The 16,693-nt window shown below is 40.8% G+C and overlaps 1 protein-coding gene across 1 annotated transcript in view; it reads left to right on the top strand.

The window, feature by feature from the left end:
• fras1 (Fraser extracellular matrix complex subunit 1) overlaps nucleotides 1–16,693 on the top strand; it is a 228,899-nt gene that overhangs the window by 138,163 nt on the left and 74,043 nt on the right. The window contains exons 20-25 of the mRNA XM_022753768.1: nucleotides 8,540–8,695; nucleotides 10,061–10,207; nucleotides 11,024–11,170; nucleotides 13,776–13,916; nucleotides 15,130–15,270; nucleotides 15,512–15,652. Of these exons, the coding sequence (XP_022609489.1) occupies nucleotides 8,540–8,695; nucleotides 10,061–10,207; nucleotides 11,024–11,170; nucleotides 13,776–13,916; nucleotides 15,130–15,270; nucleotides 15,512–15,652 (873 nt within the window). The remainder of the gene's footprint in view (nucleotides 1–8,539; nucleotides 8,696–10,060; nucleotides 10,208–11,023; nucleotides 11,171–13,775; nucleotides 13,917–15,129; nucleotides 15,271–15,511; nucleotides 15,653–16,693) is intronic.

Here is a 16,693-nt window from a genome sequence, read left to right on the forward strand (position 1 = left end):
GTGAATTCTCCAAAATGAAGACGAAATAACTTAAATTAAAAGCCGCAACATAAAGCTTTTCCTGGCTCCTCCCTCTCCACAACAAACTGGGAAAAAAGTTTCTTTTCTCTTTCCGTAAACGTACCTCGACCGTGTAATTTAAAAAAAAAAAAACTTTTAATGAGTTTCTCACTCACAGTTTTACCTTTCAGAGACGCTCTATGTGAAATATCCAGTGGGATAAAGACGAGCTTTCTTTAGATCTTCACTAACAAACAGCACAGACAGAAGATGCTTTACAGCTCCCGCCACACTGCTCATCCTGCACACACACACACACACACACACACACACACACACACACACAAATAAAAAAAAATAAAAAAAATGCTGTTTGTCTTTGGCACACACAAATATGATAAACTACCAGACAGAAGATAAATAGGAAAGGTAATATTGTGAGTGTTTGTGTGTAAAGGGAGCTCCTGCTGTTGTCCTCCCTCTCACTGCTTAATGAAATGAGTTTTTACCTGTCTGGACCGCTGGCTGCAGATTAAAAACAGGCATGTTTACTCGATGGGAAGCCAGCATGGAAGAGATGGGGGGGGGGGGTATAAACACAATCTGGGGGGGCTAAAAAAAAAAAGACGAACTGACTTTTAATTACAGGTTTTGATGACATGCACTGTTTGGAGATGTGAATCTGCAATCAGATTTCAGCTCACACACACACACACACACACACACACACACACACACACACACATGTCGAGACATAGGTGATCGCTGAAGAGTAAAAATCAGTACGTGCAGAGGACTGAAGTGTTCAAGTACTAAACAACAACACATGAGGATAGAAAATACATGAGCATGAATAAACACATATACTTGTTTTACAAACACACACACACACACACACACACACACACACACAACCCTAATCTCAAATAGGTCAAGCTCAGCCAAACTCTAGTTAATAAAAGATGCCTTGTGGCACTTCTGGGCCGGAGAAGTACTCAGGTCATCATTTCTGCATGGCCAGGACGCACATACACACACGCACACACAACCCGCACGCATACACACATGTACACAAAACTCCCTCTTGAACACTAATTCTCAGACTTGCACATACACTCATACTTTATTCCTCCCTTTTTTTAATTCTTGCTTTACTTTTCCTTGTTTTCTGTCAAACACTCACTTTATTTCTCACGCACACACACACTCTCTCTCTCTCTCTCTCTCTCTCTCACACACACACACAGCCCTGGATTACCTCTACCACCCCAGTGGTACCATCGCTGTTACCTAACCTCTTTAAGGAGATGAGGCTTTTCGCTCTCAATCACAGTTCAGTTCATACGATAGCGTCCGTCCGAGGCGGACGTCTCACTATCAGCTGTCTCCTCTCGTTCTCTATCCGTCCATATTTCTCTCACGCTCGCTCCGTCTCTTCCCATCTGTGCCTCTCTTCAGGAATATTTTATTATGGCCGGCCATTCCCAGCTCCATTGATTCGCCAAATTCCACAAGCGCTGCCGTCCTTAAAGCGCTGTTATCTGAGACTCTGTTCAGGGCCAACACGCTCCATCCTGAACTGCTTCTCATTTCTGGTTTGTGTTATGAGTGTAAACAAGAATCAGACATGTCTGAGCAGATGTAAACCATCAAAAAAAAAAACTGACATAAAATCTATAACTTGTAATCCAAACAAAAACTGAATTGAGATACAAATAATGTGATAATTTAGCTGTTCATATCGACCTGAGTCTAATGTGAGAACTCATATCAGCAGCAGTGTGAAAGAGTTTCTCACTCTCTTCTCTCTTCTTCAACAACCCCACCCACCCCAAATCTTTCTCCTCTGATGGAACGAGAACTCGGCGTTCTTTGAGCCGTGGACGTTGAATGCGTTTTGAGATCTGAGCTCTCAGAGTCCAAATGACACTAAAGCTCAAAGCTCACAGCCGCGAGAGTTTACTCTTCGTCATGGCTGTGTCCGGAACCATTATTTATAGAGCTTAAAATAGATGCACATGTTGGATGAATACATCACCATAGCAACAAGGCATGCCAACACTGAGATAAAAGATATGGGATCTTTTTTTTTATTATTATTTCTGCCTGATAAATAGATCAACAGTCCACCACTGTAACATATTTAAGATAAGATGTCGATGTCTCTTTTCATGCATCTCCTGTGCATTGATGCTGAGGACTGATATGAATTTGACCGTAAAAAGATTTGTCAATGCACTAGTCCACTGATAATTGTAACTCCTTAGCTTAACCAGAGAGTGAAACAAGATTAGGTCAGAACCTAGTATATGTCTGGACTGCCTGTGGTCAAATCCTGATTTTATAACTGTGACAAAATCACCAAACACATAAATGAGAGACACAGACTAAGCCGTGATTTCAGCTGTATTTACTGTAAAACGATCACTCAGAGAGAAAGTTAGAAGAGACAGAATATCTTTCTTCTACTCGGTAGACAGGTGCAGCCATACACGTTCCAGTCATGTAGCAGGTTTATTCCCAGTCTTGTTTGAAAAATGTCTCTAAATCCAGAGACAATGCGCTGCAGATTGTAAACACCCACCTGAAAAGAACCTGTTTGCACCAGATACTCCAACTCAGTGACGAGGCACTCGGCTGACCAGTGGTGGAAATATGATCACTCAGTCAGTCAGTCAGTCAGGGACATTACAGATTATAGGACTGGCCCCGCAGGTGCGCTCCAGCCAAAAATGTGTTTTTCCAGTTATGATTGGGAAACTGATCTGGTTTTTCACATCAGTTATGTCTTTCCCAACTGCCAAGTAGCCACAGGAACAGATTAACTGTTGTGTTTATTTGCAAAGTGCTTTCCAATAAACTGAGAGTATATTCCAGCTTCAGGGTGGACAAAGGCCAAAATAACAAACCATCTATTTGGAAAGAAAACACCAAGATAACCTACCCAACTATGACAAACCAACTTGCATTAACTAACCTCCCTAACTAACATAAACAGGAGAAAAGGTTATCAAAAGTAAATGGCAGTCAATGGGAAAAGTTACTTGCAGGCAAAGACTGGTGTGGCCGGTTAGGACAGGAGGTAGATGAGTTTCTCCGCTTGCAGCTCAGCTGCGCCATCTTGGTTCCTTATATCTGAAGAGGACATCTGACAGGAGCCAATCAGCTGCAAGATCCAATGTTGTCCACCAATCACCCATCATCATTTACATACACGAACACTCATTCACACGTCATGCTAATTTTCAGGCCACAGGGAAAAAAAAAACATGCACAACCTAAAAAACCAATATGACCACAGTCGTAACAACATATTTGGCCATAAACAGCTTATGTTTTATTCTTTTGTTGCCTTTAAATCAGTTCATCAGAGGAAATCTGACAGAATCCGTTCTCAAATTTGCTGAAGTCAAGTCGTACTCTAACCTACAAGCTCTGTATAGAGCTGTAAAATGTATTTTTAGTACTGTAACACAGGCAGTAACATTTCAATGTGACCCTGAGCTGAGACCTTGTTTGATATTTACAGTGGTTAACACTGTAGAAGATTCAGCATTTATCTTTAATCTACCCTGCAGGCATTTCTTTCATCAGACTTAATGGAAGAAAGTAAAAACAATATAAAAACATGGTTGTGGAAATTTCATTTCAACCTCTGCTGACTCTTAAAGGTTTGATTTTTTTAGTTTTTCATTTTTACATCTCCTCTCTCCGGCTTCTCTCTGGAGCTCCAGCAAGTGAGTGCTCGAATAAAAATACAGCAGATTTCACTTAAAACACTTAGAGAAAAAAAAAAAGACTGTTGTGACATCACAAAGTTCAGGAAATCCTGACGACTGGTTTCTGAATTCAGTCTGTGGACTGAGGCTTTGACAGTTTCACAGTATTGATAAAGAACCTGGACCTGATCTATAATCAAACAACACATGGGAATCTCACTTTATACAACGTGGGACCTTTAAAGAGAACAAATAAAATCTTGACTTTTTCCTAATTGTTATTTTAGGGGTGCATTTAAAACCACTGACTAGATGTGCAAACGATGGGAGCACAAAATATTTTTTTGTGGGAATAAATGGGTTAAATCTTTTATTGCCCATGTTTCTCTCCTGAGGAGGACTCGGGCACAGAGCTAATTAGAGATCAATAGAATATGATGCACTGCTCTTTGTGCATAAACGCGATAATAATTTGTGCTTTATCACGTGGTTTTTGTTATTTGGCACCGGAAATGTTCCATGAACTTAATAAAATAGTTACTTTTTCTGTGGTGTAAAAGTCCACACAGAGGTTATCATGTGCTCTTGTCCCTCGTTTGCGGAGCAGAATTTTCAAAATAAGACTTCTGTGTCTCCCAACCTGTTTCCAGACTGATCCTTACCCTCACATTATCCTCAACAGGATCAGAACTTCTTCAGTTTTTGGGGACTGAGCCGAAGTGAGCGTGAAGAGAAAAGTAGGACTTCTTTAATAGCTGCATCTGTAAATCCGTTCTTTGTTGGGGCGACGTGTCTAGACAGGGTGAAGTCAGCGTCAAGAGGACCACACAGCTTTTCTCTCTCTCTGTCTCTTCTTACGCCAGTAACTTCAAATAAAAATGATGCCCCACTTTTGTTCCTCTTCTCCTTCTGAACTTGCTGCTGCACTCGGGCCCCGTCCCTGAGACAAAACTGCTCAGAGAAACAAGTTTCATTCTGTTTTCAGCCGCACAAAATCGTGAGGAAGCAGCTAATTGAGAGACATTAGAGTCTTGATTTTTCTTGTATGACTCTCGTTAAAGACGTTTATCTCTGCTCTATGTATCTATATATTGGAGATGCAGTAAAAAAAAAAAAAAGCATGACATAGGATAATGTCTAGTATAAATCCGGCCCACGGGAGAATACGCTCATCCAGCCTGCAAGCCATGCATTTATAACTCCAGCATACCTTTTTATGTGCTTCAAAAATGGTAACTACGCCATAAAGAGGGACTCTGAGGACCCAAATCAATACCATTTTAGTTTTATATTCAGTTTTAGTCTGCTCAGTCAATAACGCCTGACGCCTGAGTTATCTTATCTCTGCTGTGGAGCCATTTGTTTGGCCCCCGGAGCCGTATCGCCTGCAGAGTGTTGGCAGGAGGAATGCTGATACATGTTTTGTTGTAAAGTGATGTGGTATGAAAGGCGTGGATGTGAGATGACAGAGGAAGTTCTTTCCTTCTACTCTGTTGATATTGGCTCCGCTTCAGAAAGGAGCGTATGACTCACCTGGGCAGATGCCATGTTCAGGAGATTCAGGAGTGTAAGTTCTATAAGCATTTTTCTTTTTTTCTTTCTCCCAGAGGCAAAGCTGCTCTGGAGGCAGAAATAATCTCACTGTCTGAATTAAATGTTAGCTATTCAGAAATATGCAAGCAGAGACAAAAAATAGCTGTCAGTCACACGAAGAGCGATCAAAACATTTCTCCATTTAATTAAAAAAATGGTTTACGGTGTAGTAGATATATCACTAGGGCCTGTTCTTACAGAGAAGTCACTCAATTATATGTCCTGAAGGAAATGTCTTACTACATCTACTTCACCAAAGTGGCTCATAAGCAGAAATATGTCCAAAATCCATTATGAGAAATAACTAATCCTAACCTTAGAACTATAGATTCTACGTCTTTAATTCCAAAAAAATGAAACCAAATCGGTGTCACAGGAGGTTGAAAGCACTTTGAGTAATGCACCATAAATATACTGTTAGCATGAAATAAAACCTGACACTTTTCATAAAATATATGTACAACAGGCTCTTTTCCAGGAAATGAACTCATGAATAGACCCAAACCGGTGAAGCTGGGAATCTTGGCTGTTGTCAAATGTAGTTTATTTTTCCAGTTTCTCACTTTCTCACCTCCTGAAGCTAAACTGCTCAAACTTGAGGCTTAACTTAATAATCGTCAGTAATCAGTTCACTTGTGCTCATTAAAACCACAGCCTCTGTGCCGGCGACACCTGTGGCGTTGTGTTTTCATTTGTCCGTCCTTCTCATTCTCATGAACGCGACATCTCAGCGCCACCGTCAGGGAACGACTTCAGATTTGGCAAAATCGTTCACTTGCACTCGAGGATGAACTGATTAGAATTTGGTGATCGAAGGTCGAAGGTCAACTTCACTGTGACGTCATAATGTTCTGCAAAAACACAGATACGGAACAGAACAGGAGACTGTGACCATACTTCAACATTAATTTCACTAAAAAATACACTTACCTTCATAGTCTTGACTCCATGAATGATGTGAGTCTGGAGAGACACGGACGTAAACTGCATCTCGACTGGTTGGCGGAGGTGTGCAACCACGAGGCGTTAATTCTAGTTAAGACTTGAAGGTAAACTGGATTTTCGCCCTCAGGGCCACGAGACTGATTCTGCTGGTGTAAGCAGAGTATCATCTTCTAAAAACTAATAAACCTGCAGCATATTCTTTTTCATGGGGAATGATACAGTGGAAAAAGTACTAGTCTACAGAAAGTACAGAGTATGAATAGAAATATGTAACCAGGGCATGGAAACAGAGTTAAATATAACATGCCTGTGTTTATGGGGCAAAGAGATATAAAAAAAAAAAACACCTGCTCTTTTTAGTTTATGTCAGATAAGAATAGAAAAAGTAGCAGTAGTAGTTTATTTCCTCCCAGTTTAGTTTTAGTGTTTATCCCATGAGCACTTGGTTTAAAATCCAGGTTGCTCCAAGTGCAGTTCTTACTTTATTTTAATTTATTTGTCTTTTATTTCATTATTCATTTGAAAATCTTTAGTTTTTTTTCATTCGTCCTTCCGCTTGATTGTCAAAACACTTAGAAACTGCATCAACTTGCAGATACATGCAGATTAGATCTCCTGTCGCATTTTCTGATTAAATCCTAAAACGTTGTTGTCACATGGTTTCATATCCATCTGCTTTCACTTTGTAATCCCCCCCCCCCCGTCTTTTCTCATTTATGTTAATCCTTCGCAAAGAAACGAGGTGCTTTCGTGGTCTTTGTGCCTCTTTTCTTTCTAATACCCCTACGTGATCCACCTCTTTATCTGTTCTCCTCACCTGGCTGACACCCGGCTCCTCACCTGCAGAGCCCCGTTGTTCTCATCTCCACCGTAGATAATTATCTTAGTATGGATGGATAACTTTAAGGTACCCACCACTGTGCCAGCCAGACACAACCAAGATAGCATCAGATAAAACCACCACCGGGGTGCTCTTTATTGTTCCGCTAATGTCTCTTCCTCCTGGGCGACCCTGCAGCGTGGGGAGGAGGGAGGTGAAGGAGTCACAGGTGTAACACAGACAGATATCAAGAGAGGATACCAGACAGACACAGCATGGCGTCTCCTCTTTCAACTGGTTGTCAGAGTTTCTTTGCTTTTCCAATTATCTTTCTCACAGAGGAGCAATTAGTTGGGTTTGATTAGTGCAAATTATGACCAACCACCAGTATTTCTAGATGAGACATCCTCATTAAAATCTCACTTTTATGGACTTTTATTCAGTGTAATCATTCTTTTCGTAATTGCTCTTGTCTTCATCTGTTTTATTTTGTACGGCTTTGAAGAGGGCTCCTGCAGACTTTCAATCCCCCAAAAAGTTTATAGATTTTTAGGAGAAATAAATACAGATGGAAAAAGTTTTTTCTAAATAAATGGACGGTGTTAGAAATCCTGGTTTTGTTGTTCAGATACTACAACCACATGAATGTATTCATTAGCTCCCTGGCTCTGTTTCTGTCCTCAGATTATCGATTCACATCCTATCAAAAAACAATGAAGGTCAAGATTTTTAAAGTGGCTCTTATCTTGGATTTAACCACTGACAAAAAATGATTTTGTCATTTGAAAGTCCTTACATAGCCTCTGTTTTAAATGTAATGTTTGTTAGCATCTCAGGGATAGTATGATATTAAATAATTTTTTTTCTTCTGAAACAAAAATACAAACAAAAAAACCCTTTTCCATCTCAATGTAGTTCTCAGGCGTCTTTCTGGAGCTCTAGTAACAACAGGTCGATGAGCCAATCAGAAGAGAGAGAAGCTCTGAGCCTCTCCTCTGATTGGCTGACTTTTTTCTGTGTCATCGAATAAAAATAAAGCAGATTTCAGGTAAAAACACTCAGAGAAACCAAATCCTGCAAGGTTGGATGGTGGGTCCAGGTGGGCGGGGCTTGGGGTGTGGCTGAGTGCTGAGAATGACGGCTTTGTTGTGACATCACAAAGTTACCGAAGTCCTGTCAGCTCGTTTTAAGGCTCAGTTTCTGAATACTCGCTGTGTTAGTTTCTCTGTGGACTGAGCGCTGTGACACTTTCACAGTGTTAATATAGAACCTAGACCTGATCTATAATCAAAAGAGACATGGAAACCTCACTCACATACAATATGGGACCTTTAAGTAAGTTTATGTAACAAAGTTAATACAGCAGTGTGACTTTGATGTTGGCTCAATGTTTATATGTGTGCATTATAATGATATATGAAATATACGCCTTCCTTCCCGTGTGTGTTTGTCCTTCCTGCAGAGTGTAGTTCAGACTGCCAGCGCTGCACAGCAGACCTCCAGACGGGCATCGGCAGCGTTTGTCTGTGGTGCAAAATGCCGAGGACCTGGCTGCTCGGCGATCACTGCGTCTCTCAGTGTCCCGGGGGCCACTACGGCTGGCATGGAGTCTGCATGAGTAAGGACTTCTATTCTTGTGTCTTTATACAATATATACCAAGGTCAGAGGTCAAGAAAGTCACTGCCTTGAGTGTAAAATGTGTCGGAAAAATCCGATCAAAGCTTTTATGTTTTATTCATCGGACGGACATTTTTCAAATGGGGATCATTTGTTGACCTGGAAGGAGTTTTTCTTCACCCTCCTGACAGCAAGCAAAGAAATACTGAATTCACAGTCAATGTTAAAAGAAACATTCTGGTGTATAAATAAGTATGTAGCCTGATAGATGGATATTTTCAGGGGTTTATTCTTTTTATTTTGCTGTGGAATTGATTTCAGTGCACATGGTCACAGGCTATGGAAGGACTTAAGAAAACAACTTGCAGATACACTTACTGATTTTGTTACGGTGCCCAACAGTACACCAAATCCTTGAATTTCCTCCCAGCTCACTGTCGATGTTTCACAGAGATTCAAAACAGTGACAACAACGACTGTGAGCTGGAAAGAGATTTTAGGATTTGGAAGATTTGCTATGTTTGAGAAAACTGGTATTAATGTAGTTACTGTGCACTTTCTTTATCGGCAGTTTAGAAATATTTGTAATAATAATAATGATAATAAACTTTGTTTCTTTTCAAAACAGGAGTAAGAAAATGATTCACCAACATAGGCACCATTATAGTCATTATTATTAATGATAACATCCTCATCATTCTCATCATCATCTCGATCATAATCATCGTCCTCCTTCTCATCGTCATCATCATCATCTTCCCCATCACCATCATAATCATCACTCTCATCATCATCATAATCATTATCATTATCATTATTATAATTCTCATCCTCCTCCTCATCCTTCCTCAATATCACGAGCATCCTCATCCTCGTAATCATCTGCTCGCCATTATATTCATTATATTACCTTTGTGTTTATTCAGGCCTGATGATGAATTTTGCTGCATCAGAGTGAAATTTGAAAGTTTCCATTTTTTCTGGTGTTGATGATGATTATTATGGAAGGCCCTGGATACAGGAAGTGTGTGGTGGTGGTGGTGGCGTGTGAGGAGCAGAGCAATCTGAGAATGATTAGGCCCTTGATAGTGATTAGTGAGGCTTATGAATATGTATTTTTAAACTGGAGAATGAGGCTTTAATCAGAGTTTTACATGCTTCTTTGATATTTCAACAGCTTTTAGTCATCCAACTTTTCTAAGACCGAGGGCGTAAAAAAACCACACTACTGATTTCATACTGCTTATACTGTATATCTAATATAGTGTTTGTATTGCTCTTTAACGATCTTCATCTTATTTAACTCACTTTTTTCTGTTTATTTATGTTAATGAAATGAAATTTCTTTTTTTTTTATTTTCCCAGGATGCCATTCGTCTTGTGAGGCCTGCAGTGGGGCGGGGCCTCTCTCCTGTACTTCCTGCCCCACGAACAGCGTGCTGTTGCCGTCGGGCCTCTGTGCTCCCAAGTGTCCCCTCGGTTACTACGACAATGGTCACAGGGTCTGTCAGGGTAAGTGGGGATACCGCCGCTGTATCTCAGCCTATAGAGAACATCTGACATATTTAAAGAAGCAGAGATGTCACTACTTGCAAACTAGTAACACCTCTGAGATTACATCAGAGATTACAGGATGTGGCAGGTGATCCTAAATTATTTACAGGCGGTGGACAAAATAATAAAAACGCTAATATGAACCCATGCGGTGGTTGTGTAATAGATGCCAGCTCCTTTTGTTTTTGAGAATCTCATCCACACTATCTGCTGTACATATGCCGTGTTTCCTGCAGTCGAAGCAGTATCTCTGTATTTTCTGACATTGCCTTGAGAACATTTAAAACAATGATTGTCAGGCATTTATTCGGGCTGACACATGCTGCTACCTGATATTCAGAATAATTTCACTCAACCTTTGCGGCTGCTTTTTGTAACTAAAAAGAACTCGCACAGTGCTCAGCTCTCCCAAGGCTAAGTGAGTGATAGACAGTGATAGATAATCAGATTGCCAGAGTGTTTTTCATTCAAGTAAGTGCAGTATGAGAATGTTAAAACATGCTTTAAACGCTTCAAATATGTTGAAAAAATATCCTGTTAATAAGCAGGTAAACAAACAGAATCAAATCAACACATCCTTGTTGTACTCTATATTGAATCCTGTTGCCTTGAAGAGATAATTACTACAAATATAAAACTTGTGTTCATAAGTTATTTTATACCAACAAAGCCACGTTCAGCCAGGATTTGATGATGGCAGGTGATCGTCTCTCCTCTGATCTTATCTCCGATTTTCTCCCTGACCTCGTTGTCAACCTCTTTTGTGTCTGGCAGCGTGCGACAGCCAGTGCCTGACATGTGACATGGCGGGGGTTTGTACGTCCTGCCTCGACCCGGCCAAGGTGCTGCTGTTTGGAGAGTGCCAGTATGACAGCTGCGCCCATCAGTACTACCTCAACACCACGACCCGTGCCTGCAGAGGTAATGCTGCCAACCTCCGTGACAACCCAACACACACTGCAGTGGCACAGGGAGGGCGAGGGGAGACACTAAATTAACAACGAGGATATGTAGTCCCCCTTTTTATGATATTCATTTATTACTCTCCATCCATATTGCGTGTACTGCAGTGTGCTACACTGAGTTTATGGGGTCCATCGATCATGTAATAAACTGTGGGACCAGATATGCAAATCCTAAATATTGTGTGTGTGCGTTCTAACTCACTATTACATCTTCTGGCGCACCGAGGGTTTGATGAATGAGCCTCAGAGGATCTGTGTCCTGACTGAATAACTTGTCTTTTTTTCCACTGTTCATACAGTAACTGTGTTCATTTAGCCACTAACCAGCCCGGGCTGCATCCACTCAGGCTGAATCTCACGCCGTGTTATTGCCGACTCACAAATAAGACGTGTGGAAAAATGTTTTGCCTCCATTTTCCTTTGTGCTTATCTCAAAGAAAAATGACTAGATAGCGTTTAAGTTCAGAATGTACCCAGCCCGGCTGCGTTGTCATGCAGGCTTAGCGCAGATATCCGCTCTAATTCACAGAAAGCCGTTTCATGTAAAGCTTACTTCCCACAAAGGTCACCTCATAGACTTCCCTTTATCAGCAATTTGGTTCAGCGTAATGAGATTTTTCCACGTCTCGGGGGCCAGAAGGAGCAGGCCCCTGAGGTGGAACCACCACTTCCCATGTCTGTTACGGGATTAGCACCTAAGCTAACTGCTAGTGGCTCGATACACAGTTTGATTTCCTGTGAGGCAGCTGCTGTAGCAGTGCCTCCCATCTCCACAGGTGGTTTTAGTCATCTGACTCGTGATGCTGTTTTCTTCTCCCACCAGCAAGTACCTGGATAATCCAGTGAACCTCGGATGAACCCAGAGTGTTAGAAAGCAGCACTGCTAGCTGCTCTCTGAAAACTAAAAGGGCTTTGAGGAAACCTCTGGGAGCTTTCAGTTCGCAGCCACAGAGGACCTTTCAGAGTTCCCTGAGAGGAAAAAAAAAAAACCCTCAGCACTTCTACCAACAAGCTACATTCATTTCGCTTTTTTTCTGTGATGTTTTCCTAATGAGCAACCCCGGATTTACCTCTTGGCTCCCTTTGGATCCTCAGTAAAACCCTGTGGAAGCTTCCACTTTTCCATTTTTTCACAGTGGTCGGCTTCCTACTCTACCACTGTTACATAATAATAAAATTAATATAAATAATAATAAAGTTTAAGATGTTAAACTACTTCTCATGTAGTTTTTAAGACAAAATGATGAAAAAATATATAAAAACTCAAATGATTTAAAGGTCCTATATTGTATAAAGGTAGATCTCCATGTGTTGTTTGATTATAGATCAGGTCTAGCTTCTATATTAATACTGTGAAAGTATCAAAGCCTCAGTCCACAGAGAAACGCACACAGCCTGTATTCAGAAAATGAGCCCTAAAACCTGCTGTCGTGACTACTGTAACTTTGTGATGTCACAACAAAGCAGTCACTACTCTCAGCCATGCTCCAAGCCCCGCCCACCTAGACCCACCATCCAGTCTAGCAGGATTTGGATTCTCTCTGAATTCTGAATTATGCTATATTTATTTTATATATTTATTTATTTTATTTATCCTTTATATTTCGATTCGACTCAGAAAAGAGTCAGCCAATCAAGAAGAGAGGCTCAGAGCCTCCTCTCTTCTGATTGGCTCTCCAACCTGTTGTTACTAGAGCTCCAGAGAGAAGCCTGAGAGAGGAAATGTAAAACTACACTGAGATGGTTTTTTAGTTCTTAAAACCACAAATATATCTTCTGATGGATCAACACTTCAAATAAAACACAGAAGAAGAGGAAAATATGGGACCTTTAAACAAAGGTGGTATTTGTTAGTAATATCAGTTAGTATCATATTATCAGTTAATTAGTTCATTGATCAGTCCTCTACTTTACTAAAACCAACATATCTCCAGGCCCAGTGTCTACAAGTGATGATATTTATGCTTATCAGACAATGTATCCTAATGAGTTTGGTGATCATCTGATAGTTCTTGATCTTTACTGAACGAATGATATGATATGATAATAAATCTGCTGAGGAAAGTCCCCATTTATTTACTTAGTAATCCATCTTATTGATTTGGTTTTCTTTACAAAGAGCATCACAGCCTCACAGAGCCACGAGCATGGCTGTAGGCCCTTTGGCATGTCATTGTTATAATGATAATGTGTTTAGCATAGCACTGTATGCTCTGTATAATAATCTGTGTAATTGCTGCAGAGTTTTATTTGTCCTAATTGTGTTAAATTTTCTTGCCAATATTAATGTGGAACACAAACAGAGCAGATGTGCAGGTGAAAAGAGAGAAAGAGACAAATGGGTTTAAAATAAATCCCCTGCTGAAAAAGAGTTTATTAATCTCTTTCTCTCTCTCTCTCTGTCTCTCTCTGTCCCTCTCTCTCTTTCTTTCTTTCTGTTCCCACCTTTTGCTCTCCCCTTCAAAATCCCCTCATTTCTAATCCCAATGTCCCCACACACACACACACACACACACCACCTCCTCCTCCTCCTCCCGCCTTCCCATCCGTGCTGTTACCAGAGTGCGACTGGAGCTGCAACGCCTGTAAAGGCCCTCTGCGGACTGACTGTCTGCAGTGCATGGAGGGTTACGTGCTGCAGGACGGAGTTTGCACCCAGGGGTGCTCCCCAGGCTCCTATCGAGACGGAGACAGATGCCTCGGTCAGTCCACCAACGCACGGTGCAGCTATGTGCAGCTGTTGCTACTGTAGCTGCATGTATTTATCCTTCAACTGTTCCTCTTTTATTTTTATTTTTTTTTATCACCTATTTCTTATTAAAACAGTTAATCAGGGGACCCACAAGGTTTCTTGAGAGCCCCTTTACAAGTCTCAGCACTGATGGTGTCTCTATGAATCTTCAGTTTACTGTACTTCGTGGTTATGGTCTAGTTTCTCATGTGAGGACCCTTAGGCTCAATCCCATTTCACCCACCTACCACTCAGCCCTACCCCTCCGTTTGGCGTGTTCAACCTCAGGCTCAGGGTGTCCCGATTCTTGTTGAGATAGAGGGGTAGGGTGGAGTGTAAGGGCTAACTGGCCCTTTAAACTAAGATTTTTTTAGGGGCACACTTCAAACAGAGTGTTAGGAGATATTTCCCAGAATGCCTTGCGGCTCACCGGCGGGATGGCTTGCGGAACCGACCCAAGCGACCAAATAAATTCGAAAATGTAATTTTCTCCGTTAATAAAGATTTGAAAATTACGACAACCATTATATTGTTTTAGTTTAATGTTGTTTCAATGAATTATGATCCACACAAAAAAAAAAATTCTCGGTAGCCATCTAGCTAACGGTAACGTCAGCTAACATTAACGTTACATCTTTAATACTGATTTGTGCATTAGCAACGCTAACAATAGCCTGGTAATATAGCAGTGTTTTTTTGTTGTTTTTTTTTTCAATTGATCAATTGATGCGTGAAATTGAAGTTGTGAAAGAATCGCGTTTGTCCATGATTTTCACATTTTGACGGCATGTTGAATCTTACGTCTGCTTACGTAAAAGCCATCGGAGACTTCTGATGACGTTTCGCGTTCTTCAGGGTAGATTTCAACCATTACCCTTTGTAACTCAGTTCCAAGGGTCAAGGGTCAAGGGTCAAGGGGTAAAAATCAGAATTGGGATTGGGTCTTAAAGTGCTTTATAGCTCCTGTTTTATCGTATGTGAGCTGTCATGTACAATACAAACATTATAATACAATAGTAATACATTCAACATATGCAAGCTGCTCTCCTAAATGTCAAACCTCCATCATTAAAATGTAAATATAATCCACAGAAAACTGGAGCAACAGCTTCTTATCACTTGGATGTCACTTTGGCTTAATCCATGTGTTAAATGCTTTCGGTGTGTGTCTGTGTCTCTGCCAGGCTGCGATGAGCACTGCGTGGAGTGTCGAGGTCCCGGACAGTGCCGGCGATGCCAACCTCCGCACGCCACCCTGCAGGGTCAGTGCGTGCTCGACTGTGGCAGAAACTACTTCCTGGACGCTTCCTCGCAAGTCTGCAAACGTAAGAGTTTAAGCTTTGTTTTTATCTCTATATTTTTTATATAATATTTTTTGTATAAGTGTGTAGCAGCATGATTTCACAATATGGTATCTGTGCCTGGTCAAAATATCAGTTTAGCTTTAATATGAGGAATAAAAAAAGGTTGAGATTAAAGTATAGAATCTTATATCTTTTGAGCAAACGAAGGTCATAGCTTTCAAAACATAACCTCTAACACTCTTGACTAATTGATCGTCACTAGCTTGCTCGTCTGACTGTGCGCTGTGCGATGGGGTCGGACTCTGCCGAGCTTGTCGCGACCAAACCTACCTCATAGAGGGATACTGCACCCCCGACTGCGGACATGGGTACTACGCCGACCAGAAGACCAGAACCTGCCACGGTAATACCATCATGATGGTTCTGCTTTCATTTTAGGAGTTCACTTTTCGTGCTAAGTCATACCATCTTTCTTTACTCACTGGGATGACGTAGTTTTTATGCTGACAGATTAATGGAAAGGTTTCTCCTGACAGTCTCTGCACAGGTTGATTCTACATATAGGTCAGGTCTAATGAGCTAATTAATGACCTGTCAATTGCACAAAAATGGCAGTGCCCAGGGGAGATTTGAAACGTAGCAGTTATAGCAACATACAGCACACAACAGCCAAGTAAAGGAGAATGTCTCTGTGTTTCTACGTCTATTATTTCCCTTCCTCCCTTTCCATGTCTCTGCATGTTTATGAAGTAGTGCAATCTCAGAATAAGCAAAAGCTTGAACATTTCTATTTTTCACTTGTGTTTTTCTTGTAGGTAATTGTCTATAATCAGCTTTAGAGCAGAGAGTTTAAATCAGGAAATAAAGAAGAAGAGTTTTCTAAGGCTTCATTATTGTGATGATTCCACTGGTTCCTGCTTAAGACCGAAAAAATAACCGCCATTTAAAGCTGCATTCGTTTCTTTTTTTCTTTTTTCAAGCAGCGACCGAATAACAAGCCGACAAACATGTAGTAGAATATTTTTTTAACCAAATATGTGAGAGAAAACAATTTAGCAGATGCCGAGCATCATGTAGAAGAGTCGTGTTTCCAGCCACCTGATGAATGTACGTCTAATATTCACTCTCCTTTTTGTCTCCACAAACTCCTGAGGCTGAAAAACAAACCTCCGTAGAAGATAATTCTCTGTGGGTTCATTGCTTCAAGTTCACATTCACATTCACATTCACGCGACTCAAATGTCTTTCATCTAGTGTTAAAATAGAGAAACTACTGATGAGTGAGGTTCAAAAGCAAGAAGAAAAAAACTTACAAATATAATTACCGACGGCCAATAATGTAGTGACAGTAGTAAAAGTGTAATTCTGCTTCTTCTTCGGCTCCACTTTTAGAAGGAATGTTTTTTTTTCTTCATTCTTTTCAGCCGTTAGAAATTTGGAGAAC

Source organism: Seriola dumerili, unplaced genomic scaffold, assembly GCF_002260705.1.
Source record: "Seriola dumerili isolate Sdu_G_001 unplaced genomic scaffold, Sdu_1.0 BDQW01000193.1, whole genome shotgun sequence".
In the NCBI taxonomy this organism is placed as follows: domain Eukaryota; kingdom Metazoa; phylum Chordata; class Actinopteri; order Carangiformes; family Carangidae; genus Seriola; species Seriola dumerili.